This window comes from Pyxicephalus adspersus, chromosome 9 (genome assembly GCF_032062135.1).
Source record: "Pyxicephalus adspersus chromosome 9, UCB_Pads_2.0, whole genome shotgun sequence".
NCBI lineage: Eukaryota > Metazoa > Chordata > Amphibia > Anura > Pyxicephalidae > Pyxicephalus > Pyxicephalus adspersus.
The window spans coordinates 34,990,243-35,002,932 of NC_092866.1; the positions used below are offsets into that span (position 1 = coordinate 34,990,243).

At 39.4% G+C, this 12,690-nt stretch overlaps 1 protein-coding gene and 1 long non-coding RNA gene across 5 annotated transcripts in view; one reads left to right on the forward strand and one right to left on the reverse strand.

The window, feature by feature from the left end:
* Window positions 1–1,011: 1,011 nt before the first annotated feature.
* On the reverse strand, window positions 1,012–3,946 carry LOC140337627 (uncharacterized). Its single transcript, XR_011922107.1, has 2 exons — window positions 3,591–3,946; window positions 1,012–1,479 (listed from the first exon to the last, which is right to left on the reverse strand). It is a non-coding gene; the product is annotated as an uncharacterized lncRNA (long non-coding RNA).
* Window positions 3,947–4,037: 91 nt separating this feature from the next.
* ATG2A (autophagy related 2A) overlaps window positions 4,038–12,690 on the forward strand; it is an 87,197-nt gene continuing 78,544 nt past the window's right edge. The window contains exons 1-2 of one of the 4 annotated variants that reach the window (XM_072421379.1): window positions 4,038–4,766; window positions 10,529–10,691. In XM_072421379.1, coding sequence (XP_072277480.1) covers window positions 4,596–4,766; window positions 10,529–10,691 — 334 coding nt within the window. In that variant the 5' untranslated portion in view covers window positions 4,038–4,595. Of the gene's footprint in view, window positions 4,767–6,897; window positions 7,019–10,528; window positions 10,692–12,690 lie in introns of those variants that run through there. The other 3 variants (XM_072421377.1, XM_072421378.1, XM_072421380.1) reach the window with 3 other exon arrangements.

Here is a 12,690-nt window from a genome sequence, read left to right on the forward strand (position 1 = left end):
ACAGCTGTGTCATTTTCTTCACTCTCTCCCACCGCCATCTAGGTTTGTGTGCTCCCTATCACAGGTGGAGGGGGTATGTGTGGCCCAGGGTACCATCAGGGGGACTCTCTCTGGTGACTACCGGATGCTATTGATGGATACTGCTCCCTCGACTTCAACTTTACCATTTTTACGCAAATGGGAAGGTGACCTTAACACCACGTTCTCCCCAAAACAGCAGGATCGTCTCCTATACACGGGTTATAAAGCCGCTCTTAGCAACTCTTTTCAGGAACTGAACTATAAATTGCTCACGCAGTGGTACAGAGTGCCGCCTGTGTTAGCCAAAATGTATCCGGGAGTAGATGATAGATGCTGGCGTTGTGAAGCTGCTGCTGGCAGCCTGTTTCATATATTCTGGGAGTGCTCTAAGTTGCAACCTTTCTGGTCAGGGGTGGCGGCGGTTATTGAAGAATTGACAGAGGTAGATATACGTAACAGCCCGGAGCTAGCCCTTTTACATTTGAATGATTGGTCTAAAAAGAAATACCATGCTTCTTTACTCAAGCATATTTTAAATGCTGCCAAGGCCTGTATTCTGGCCTTATGGAAACAATCCTCTCCTCGCACTTTGTCACAATGGTTTAGAAGAGTGAATGACATTATTACGATGGAAGACCTTATTACCAGATCGGATCGGATCAGTAGATCGGATAAATTCCGAAAAACTTGGTTCTAATGGATACAGTATACCACTACTCAAGCATACCTCTCAGTCTACAGTGAGGCTGATAATGCCGATGATCTGTTTTGAATACAGAGGATATCATTGAATTATTGCTGTGTTCCCTACTGTGTTAAATTTGGCCTTTATTCAATCTGGCCTGCAATGCCGTGCCCCTGCCCCTCCTCTCCCTCCCCCTCTTCCTCTATTTTGATTTCTATTTCTCTTTTCTATTTGAAAATTGCCTGTGTTCAGTCATTGTTTTATTTCTTAATAATAAGTTTGTGATGCGGAAGACAAGAACAATGTTGGTGATTTGTATGTTTTAATGATCAAAACCAGTATGTATGACTGTTCACTAAATAAAAATAAAATTATAAAAAAAAAATCTATTCCAGGTTTGCTGGATATCCCAGGTTCACATATGAAAGTGTCTCTTCTTCAATTTTAGAGAACATTAATAAATGAGGCCCATTGTTTTTAAACTTTCAGAGTGCATAATTCACTTGCAATGCACAATGTGACGATTAACTTCAAGTGGCAGGCTGGCAATGAGGTAACTCCAGGCAACAGTGTCTCTTTTGGGTTCATATTTATTATGTCCAAAAAAGCAAAAACAAAACGGGCAAAAAAAAAAAAACTTGCAAGGGTATTTCAACAAAATAAAAGTCCTTGAAATCAAAGGTATAGCATCATGGCTAATGTAAATCAACAAATCTCTTTGCAATCCTAGTTAAGTCAGTCCAGCACTGTCCAAACTGTGGCCTTTGGTATTCCTTGCAAAAACAAAGCATAGGCATTAACACTCTGCATAATGATATACAACAAGGGTATGGTGCTATATTAGTTTAACAATTGTATCTCAAATTCCACTATTGCAATTTAAGAAAATGCACTTCGCAGCTTTTCATTTTTTTTTAACACTTACGGCTCTATTGGCAAAACAGGGAATATGACATTCCATCAAATATTCCCTGGTTGGAATCAATTACTGCCATTAAAACACATTGATCTGGAAAATTCCCACAAAGGATGTTGTAGGATGTAGGATTCCCTATTTTACAAATAAAGCCTTCATTTGAAATCAATGGGGGCGTTTATAATTATTTTATAAACATTTCTAATAAAATAAATAGGGGAAGATCTTCTTTACAGGCATTTAAAAACACTGCCATGAAAACCAATTGGGGTATTTATAAGCCAGAATTGTGCATGGGGTAATTATTTTAAATGTCTCTACTGCAGTGTTTATTGCCCCTATATACCTACTAAGCATCCAGGATCAGCAACAGACTGTTACTGCTACTTGTTTTCAAGTTTCTGCATACTCCTTTATAAATAAATGCTTGCAATACATTTGCTACAGAGCTCTTTACCATTTACACCATTTACAAAAAAAAAATCTCTTGTATCTTCACAGCCTTCTTTTTCTTTTTGACATAACAGCAAACTAAGGTGGTAAACTTAGTAAAAATAAATTTTGCTTTTCCAGAAGCAGGTTAACTTTTTATCTCTTATTTGTGTGAAACTATTTTAAATAACACCACATAACTCATGATCATTACCTTTTTATCCTTTCATTTAAAGGGGGCCTAAGCAGAGAACAAAAAAACACCAGGAGGTGATAAGGTTTGACAAAAGAAACAAGCAATGCCTCTTTTGTCATAGAACTAACCCCCAGGCTCCTGGTGGCTTTTTGTTTCTGCTGTGCATACCTGCTGATTATGGCAGAAGCTCCCTACCCACCAATGGGCTTGATTTATTTAGGCTCTCCAAGGCTTGAGAGGATACACTTTCATCAGCGAAGCTGGGTGATCCAGCAAACCTGAAATTGATCCAGACCAGGACTGAAAACATTTGCTAACAAATGACTTTGAAGAAAACCATTCCAGGTTTGCTGGATCACCCAGCTTCACTGATAAAGTGTATCTTCTCCAACCTTGGAGAGCTTTAATAAATCAGGGCCAATGAGTTTAGTTCTGCTTTACAATACTCTCTTCTTCCTCCATTGTTCTCTTGTCTTCACCAGACTGTTTTTTCTTGGCTTTGTCTAATATCTACTTATCTTTTTTTTCTATCTTCAGTATATTTTTTTCTATAACAGTAATTTTCTCAAAAAAAAAAAATATTGTTTTATAAAACTGTTTTCTAGTTGTTATTCCTATTCTTTACTTTTGGCTCTTTGGTACTTTTTTAACCAAAGGGGATGATGACAACTTAGAATAATTGGGATAAATAGAAAAGAAGTATTTCTTCATATATATAGAAACAAAATATATTTTTGCCATAATGTACCACAACTTACAAAATGAAGTTAACATTTAAATACAAACATTTCTAATATGTTTGTTAGCCCACAGATAAAGGCAGCTATCAATGATCTACATCCAACTGGTGATATTTTCCTTCAACGAATTAAATATCTCATCCTCCACCCGCATCATTATGTGATTTGACAAAACTAGTATGATAGTTCATCTTTTGACCATGCTGGACTCCCCAGCTACTTAGACTTTTCCCCATGACTTTGTTGTCACTCCATTTTCCCAGGGAAGTGAAATAACCTACATAGTACTTCCAGCTACGAATAAATCATTTTTCTTTAACGTGAGAACACCTTTAAAGGTGATGGTAAAGTTCAACAAACAGGCAGATCATTATTCCAGCAAGGGACGGGCGATGACCCTTCAGCAAAAATCTCTCTTGTTGAAAAAACTGATATGTGCTGCTCAGCTTTGTCTGCCATGATAACCGGCAATCCTAGCTTTCCGTGAGCATACTGGGAATTAATAAACTTCTACGTGCCTGTGCCGGACTTCATCCCAGTCTGGCCACTCAACGTGCCAGAAGATTGTGTCCACGAAGACAGGAAAAACCGTGTATTTACCTGTCGATTTATCTGTGTATTTACTTGCTTGCCTGAAGTTCAACTTCTAACATCACCTTCTGAAAATACTCGTTCCCTGGCTGCCATGATAATCCAATAGATTCAATACATTCTAAATCGCTGCACTGACACAAAGATTGGTCACTGACTCTCTTTATACCTGACCTGGGGCGATTTCTAAAAAAAATATACATGCCTGAAAAAATAACTTGCTAGCACTTTTGGAATGATATCAGCATGCACGTTCCTTCCCGTACAGATATTTATCTGATATATCAACAGACATAACACAAGAGGGGCTCACAAACATTGTTATTGCATGTGTACCAACATGGCCGCCCCCCTCTGGTTCCCGCCTCCTTCATGACGATTTGTTTACCGCATATGATTGGCTGAGGGGCACTCCGTCATCACGCGCAGCACGACGGGGCGGTGCTCTCTAGAGAAGCAAAACACATAATGACCCGGAACCGGGCGTTGCAGAGTGTCAGGGCTGGAATTTAGTGACCCCTGTAAAGCGCAGGAAAGCCCGAAGCTTGTGAGGTCTCGCTGTAGTTAGAGCTTCCATGGGACATAGAGACTTCATTAGGGACACACAGAGCATCTGACCTGCGATAAAGGCTGCTAATAGCTACATGAGAGCAGTTCAGTCACAAGAAGAAAGGCGACCCTGAGAGGACCGGGTGACTTCTATTTCTACGGGGCCTTGTAGGAGAGACAGCTGGCTGCTCACGCAAATTGGCCCCTGGTGATCTAAAATTGCTTCAGCTGACTGAGAAGTTACCCCACTTCCTGCTGTACCTGCCGAACATATACAATTGCTAGTATTATAGTTCTGTCTGCTTTTACCTTCTCCCCAGGTTACACACATATTTGAGGGGGTAGGTTGTCAGGTGAGGTGGGTGACACATAGCCCTCCCACACCATATACTAGGTTATGAGGTGAGAGTAGCTTCTTCCCCTAATCTCTCCCACCCTGTCCCTTACCCCAGTTCTATTCCCAGAATGTCTTGCTGGCTTTTTCCATGGTCCAGCTCCATCAAGACGCGGGCCTGCCGCTATCTCCTGCAGCATTACCTGGGCCACTACCTGGAGGAGAGGCTGAGCTTGGAGCAGCTGAGTTTGGACCTTTACAATGGAAGTGGACAACTGAGGGACATACACCTGGACATCTGGGTAATCATACTGCCTTGTTATATTATACAAAACAACAAAAGGTGTGATCTCTGATAATGGTCTAATTATCCAGGGATTACTGCTAATCGTTCCTTGTTACTATACGCTGGGATGATTCTTTTCTTAAACCATCTTCTGTAGGCTAAATCTACACTGACTTTATTTTAAACATTTTTTTATGAATGTCCATAAATCTTTTGTGTGAGTCTGTAGGCATTTAAAAATAAGTTTTTAATCTGATATATGTGTCAAAAAAGCATTAGAAAAAGGGACAATGCCCCCTAAATGCCCCAAAAATGCCCATTCATGTTAACAGGGTGTTTGAATCATTTGGAAGGTGTTTTGGGGTGTTTTTGTTCTTTCTCAACGCTGCAGGATGTGTTTTCTTTACAGCCCATCAGGAAAATGTTCTGGTGTGGACTGGCTATTGGAATGAATAGGAATTTCAAACATGGGCATTTAATCACTAGGGGTAAACGCTGGGCACAGTCCGTGTGGACTAAGCCTTATAGGCACCATTTAAATTGTTTTACTTTTGTTTTACTGTAAACGTAATAATTGTCCTGGTGTTAAACGGCAAACCACTTTTCTGTTTTTGGATTTAAAAGGTATTTCAAGTGACCCTTACAGAAAATCAAGATGCATATTTATTTACAACTTGAGAAAGGTTCAAGTTATTCATTGACACTTGTCACCTTGATACTGCTCTCCATTATCAGTTTTGCTGTGACATGTGGTTGCTACAGAACATTATTTCTCAACCAGGATTCTTCAAGACTTTGTTAAGTGTTCCTTGAGTAATGAATAATGGGTGCCTGTAAGGCCATTTTAACTGACACCAATGATCTTTTTTGGCTATCTGTAAGGGTGACATTCTTCCCAGTGGTCAGCAATGTAAGGGGGATTCTTCCCACTGCCCACCACACTAAAGTACTGTGAGCTGTGTATATAGTAAAATAACCGGAAAGTTATTTTTAGGACTCCCCCATTAAAAAGTAAAGAAAGGCTGCTCTGGACATCTGTGGGGGCAGATGTCTGGAGGAACACACCATTATAGAATAGGGGACCTCTGTTAATCTGTCATAGAAACAGCTGTCAAGAGACATCTTGACCTCATGGCACTAAACTAGTTTTTTCACAGCCCAAGGTCCTTTCTTTCCCCATATCGATAGGTAGAATCGATTCCTGGCAACGAATCTTTATTAGTGTATCTGTTTTTCAAATATCATGTTTACTTTACACCTAAGTTGTATTTTATCGGCTTTCATTTTCATTGTTGGGTGACTTAGCTACAGATAGGCTTACCAATCTGTAAAATTAGCCAGAAATAAAATGAAAGCCTAACTTCTAGTTTCTACCTATGATTTGTTAAAGCTGCTATGCTACCTATTTGACAGTACATAAGCCGTAGACACAATGTGTAACATAACGTTACATGCGCATAGTTCTCCCCAGGCCGTTTTTGGTGGGAGGGGCGCCCACCTGCTGTGCTTATTCCGCCCGGCACATTTTTAGCAGCTCTGATCAGACACCGGTGAGGCCGCTCTGCCCGCTCCATTCTCCGCTGATAAGAGCTGATTAGAGCGGGGCGGAGTGAGGAGAGCACAGCACAGCTATAAAGAGATTACAGACTGTCCCTCCCCCTCTCATAGCTGTGCCAAGCCTTTTGGAAAAAAAAAGTAACATAGTGCAAACAATGTCTGCGCCCAGTGGCCGTGTGTAATGACGTCACCAGAGCAGTGTGTGTAAATGCAGCATGTCACATTCCTCAGCCTTACAGCTCTTTGTGTATTAATCGTCATATGCCCTAAACTGTATTTCATAATGACTTGTAATTTTCAGGGTGTACAGGGAACACTTATAGTTAGCACCATTCACAATTTCAGCACCCAAGCATTTACAAATTTCATAGAAAGGAGCATTGGGGAAGGGCCCCTAAATTTATACTTACCGTGTTTCCCCGAAAATAGGACACTGTCTTATATTTTTTTTTGGCTCCCAAAAACACACTAGGTCTTATTTTCAGGGGATGTCTTATTTTTCCATGAAGAAGACTACAGTACACATTTATTGTTGAAAGTCACTCATGATCACTCATGTTCCATCAAAGACACACAGGCTGCAGCCAGCATCAAAGACACACAGGCTGCAGCCAGCATCAAAGACACACAGGCTGCAGCCAGCATCAAAGACACACGCTGCAGCCAGCATAAAGGACACACACGCAGGATCAGATATCTGGAGCTGTCTCGGTGAGTACTTTTTTACTTTACCGGTATGTATGCTTTTATTTTCTTTTTCTCCTAGGTCTTATTTTGGGGGTAGGTCTTATATTAGGGCAGGTTTACAAAATAGTGCTAGGTCTTACTTTCGGGGTAGGTCTTATTTTCGGGGAAACACGGTATCTCTCACAAATCTAAAACTGTCATACTATGTTACCCCGTCTACTTCTTTTCTTTGAACCCCAATTTCCCTAGAATGGTGAGGTGTACAAAGCCGAAAATGTAGGTGCGGGGGGCGGGGACAATTTTCTATATTCCCCCATTCCCCCCACACTAAATATTCATTACTATGACAAATGCACCGCTCTGTTACACATTACTGCCCATTTCTAACACTGGAAACCCAATTTCTCTGGAATGGGGAGGTGTAGGAAACTAAAAATGTGTGGGGAACATCTGTGGATAACACCCCGTAAAGTTTTATCACAATGGCATCATTAGAACAAAAAAAAAACTCTGCCCATCAAAACGAAATTGGGGTTTAGGTACTGGTAGGGTAAGTCATAGGTAACAGGGCAGCGTGTTTTGATGGGCAGACTTTAGATATTGATGCCATGGAGATGAAAGTTTGGGGGTATTAGCCACAAATGTCCCCCACTTGCCCCTTTAATTCTTTTTACCTGCACCTCTCTGTTCCAGAGAAATTAGGGTTCAAGGTAGGGAAGCAGACACTTTGAAGGGCAGAGATTTTTATGCTCTAATGATTCCATGGTAATTAAATTTTAGGGGTTTATACATCTGTTCCCCCACTTGCATCTGCATTTTCAGTTTCCTGCACCTCCCTATTTCAGATAAATTGGGATTCAAAGAACAGAAGCAGAAAGGGCAGCATAATATTACAGTTATAGTTTGTTGAAAGGTAGGTAAAATATTTAGGGGGGCCACCCCAATGCTTCTTACTATGTAAGTGGCCCCGGGGGTCCTTAATTTGCATTTTCCATTTTGGGCTCCTAGGTGCACTTTCTTACAAAACAGCAACACAAATTTTTCAATTCCCACAAGTTTTTAAACTCATGATCCCCATATTTTGAAATTCTTGAAATTAAAAAAAGAAATGTTGGTTATTAGTAGCCATGAGAGTCCCCTGTGTAACCTAAAATTTTTAGGGTACACAGTTGTTAGTTGTTAGGCTGCAGAACATGACATGCAAACTTTACATACACAGCGATCATACTGCGGGTGGATACATTTCACAGGACGTTTTTGTCCTACCCTGTCTGTTGTCTGTCCTACCCTGATCTGCGATCACATGCATGATGCTCTTTGTGTTACCTTGGTATAGTGCTAAGAGGTGACATTTGAAGTTAGGATGAATTTACATTGGCAGTAAGGTTGCATTTCCTGGGTTTACCCCTCACATTACTCTCGCCAGGAACCAAATGCTGCTTGAAAAACTGCTAGGCCTGGAAAGCCCAGCACTTACCACCTGTTACCAATCCCAGGTGCCCAGCAGTTGTCACCGGTTACCAATCCCAGGTGCCCAGCAGTTGTCACCGGTTACCAATCCCAGGTGCCCAGCAGTTGTCACCGGTTACCAATCCCAGGTGCCCAGCAGTTGTCACCGGTTACCAATCCCAGGTGCCCAGAATTTACCGCCTGTTACCAATCCCAGGTACCCAGCAGTTGCCAAGAAGTAGTCACTCAGGAGGGGCATTTTTTACTGCCAATTTGAACTAAGCCCAATTTGTTAAGCCACGTTGATCACAATATTACACTACTACAAGGTATTACACTATTAAAACATGGAACTCTAGGTAATAAAATACACAGCACTGGACTGTTGGAGTATAATACAAAAAAATGGAAAAAATTGTACATTCTAACAAACCAGGCATTAGAGAGTATAGGGGGTAGGTAGAACACTGACACAATAGCAGGGGTTACTGGATACCTATGGCATAAATACCTAGAAGCTCCAAATTTGCTGTGTCTAGCTCCGCCCACTTTTTTACCACCCGGCTGAAAAAAAATTGCAGCAGGGCTGCTGTAGACCTATGCAGTGTTCTCCCCAGCACTTTTCAGTAACCACCCAATTGTTATAGTTTTTTTTTTTTTTTTTTTGGGGGGGGGGGTTGTAAATTTGGATCACATTACAGGCGCCACCACCCACCTAAAGCTTCTTCCCACCCAGCTATATAGTTTTTGAAGAAATAAAAAAACAAAAAAAACTGTGAAATAATAACTTTCCCAAAAAATCTAGAATCTGGCAGAACCTTCTACTGATCCACTGGTCAAAACCTTCTGAGTGTCTGACCTGGCACAAGTAACAAGCATATAGGAAAGTCAGAGAAAAGTCAGAAGTCGCATAGGAAGTGTCAGTTTGGCATCCAGGCAACTGACAAGTTTTCTTCAAGCCACTGGTTCAGAAACATGTTTTTTTTTTATTATTTATCTTTTATAGCAACAGAATTTGTACTTTCTTTTCTCACTTCAACATTGTAGCTTGCACAACCCTTCCTGTTTGTAGCAGAGTATGTCTGTAATTACACCAGTGTAGTAACTTGCCTGGTGTCCTGGGGACTTCTTGGTAAATTACCTCACTTGCTCCTGAAAAGTTTGAGTGATGTCCAGGAAATCCTCAGCTGTCACTCCAAATCCACTCTTTGGAGGACAGAATGTGCTGTGTATTAAACTTGTCAGTTTTCCCCTATAAGCTACAGCTAAAAAATGTTTGTGTAACTGTCCAATGGATTTGGTTTGGTTATTAAATTAGCTTACTGTTTAAATATCAACTTTACCTGCAAAAATAGTTTTTCTATGCCGACATTACACATTCTAATAAATAGAAGGGTTTGCTGACTGTGTTGCTCTGAGCACAATACATTACTTCATCAAGACAATCTGAAGACAAATAACATTTTGTAGAAAACTAAACATGCAGTCAGCTGTATTGTACACAATATCAGACAGTCTGCCCACTCCCTTCATCTGACTTGGTTATCAGCCCAGGACAAACTCACATTTTTGGTCCTCCCTAATAAAATCAAAACAAGAATAAATGCTTACTCTCTATACTACCAACATTAGAAACAATAAATCTAGTATGTTTCACTTATAATTTTTTACATAGTATATTCTATACATTTTTACTAATATCTATATGACTATGTGCAATAGAATTGTTTTAATGTACTTTAACATATGGTCAACCACTTCCTAAATTCCAATGTTGTAGGTAGATAGACTACACACATTTTTCTAGTGAGTAAATGGAAAGCTAGGAATTTGTTACGTATCATTAAGATGAGATTGTTTATGTATCCCTAACATTATGTGCACTTTAATTACAGGTCTAACTGTGGTGTTTGACTTCACATAACCTTTTTTTATTGACCTGTGCCAGTGTTTTTAGGTTTCTGCTGTTTTGTGTTACATACCTCCTGCTCTATTTTCTCTTCTGCTGTCTGTCATACACTATTAATCATTACTGCTTCTTCTCCTGCTCTCATAATTCACTTTTCTCTCCATGTCCTCAATCAGGCAGTGAATGACCTCCTGGACTCTACAGGGGCACCACTTGAGATTATCGATGGATTCATTGGCAGTATCTCTGTTACAATCCCATGGTCAGCCCTTGTCACTGAAAACTGTACTTTGGAAATATCTGAACTACATGTTACTTGTCGTCCAAAATACAGAGCTGGTAAGAACTAACCCTACTTACATTTTGATGTCTTTTGTTGAATACATATATTTTAAAATGTATCTGTCATGCAGAAAAAAAAGGCTTTCAACTATAGCTCAGATGGTCTATAGGTTTCAATACATACATGAAGCTGTTTTTAGATATTCAGTCTTATACCTAAAAGCTATGTTGTTCTGGTGCTGTGAACACGCCACAATTCTGTTTTAATTTCTTTATTAATTTTCATTTTAATCATACAAATAAACAAGCCAGCACAAAATGTCATTCAATATTTCAATATTCAGTTTCCAACAAATCATATTTAAACAATATAATCTCTATACAACACAATCTTCAAGTTTGATTATTTATGTCTATCCCAACCTTTAGTATTTCTCAGTTCTCTATCTCTATCTTTTATTAAGAATATTATCTCAATACACAGTATAATTCTCCTAAATATTTCATTTTTATATTAGACTGCTTCCCCCTTCCCACCCCCCTCATATATTCTTCAGTGACAAAATTATCCAAATCTTATTTAAAATTGTGTATTTTATATAATATCCCCCTGTGATATATAGGGTGAGAGGAAGTAGCCTTCCATACTTCATCTATTGACCATTGTTCATTCCCTATTGTTTTAATCTCCATTACTCCATTAATCTTAACAATAAAATAGGGGTTCACCTTTCTTAATCAACTCTTCTACTAATAACACTGTGCATTTTTACTTCATTTAATTATAATTTACTTTTCCTACTTTATCTTTACCACTCAGTTAAGTGTGACATATATACCCAAATACTCTTAACATATTACATACAATATCGACATCCACTAAAACACAAAGACCAAGAAAGGATGGAGGACAGGGGCAGGCCGACTAACACTCCCACGTATGAAAAGGGAACATATATTGCAGACTACATAATTAATAATGTGACTATATGGTCAATATTGAGCGATCCCAGCCGTTATTCATATAATGCTCAATCCATGGTGACCATATTTTTTGAAATTTAGGAACCTAGGCAGTCAATATCACTCTCATCTTTTCGTTCACCAAAAACCAGGACATTTTATTTTTAACTTGTTGCACATGGGGGTTTTAGACCACCATGCTTTGGCCAAAACCATTTTAGCTGAAGTGAACAGATATGTTATCAATTTAAATTGAACATTAGTACAAAACGATGGTTTCAAACACAAATGTGCCTCTGCCATTTTTTTTAGGAAATGCGCGTCCCATCAAAGTATAAGCTATTTGATATATCCTCGTCCAAAGTTTTCTTGTTTTAGGACACTCCCACCAATTTGGATAGAGACACTATAGGCCACTGCAGACCATATCTAATTCCAGTCTTCCTGTTGCAGTGACATACCTAAATGGGAGGCAGATATGGGTATATAGGATGGCATGGCCATACTTGTCTGAACTAAAGTATTTTACAAAGCTGTTAAAACGCCTTTTACCTTTACATTCTCTACACACAGTTTCTCAAACAACGTCATATTATTAATTCCAACAGTTAATCTCAGCCTAGTTTGTAAAAAATGCCTGATCTGAAGATACCTAAAGAGTTCCTTCGGTGGAGCTTCATATTTTTCTCGAATCCCACTAAAAGATAAAATCCCTGCCATATTAATAAAATGACAAATTCTATATAAGTCCTTTTCTACTTGCCAAGAAAAATGCCTCGGTTCCCCCAGACCAGGAGGAAACAACAGGTTCCCAATTATAAAACTTACTGGGCTATGGCCAGGCATAAGGCCCCCCTCCCCCATATATTTAATAGAGTCCCATTTTTTTTAATGAGTGTCTCAGTATTGGATTGGTGGTATAGCGCCGTTGTACCTTCGGAATCCAGAGTAATGTATCTATTGAAATTGGTGCCACCAATGTTTTCTCAATGGAAACCCATTTAGGAATATTCTTTTGGGCATGATACTGTTTCTACTGGTAAATACCCCTCAGCTTTTAAACATGCCATAATTCTCCCTATCCTAAAGAAAC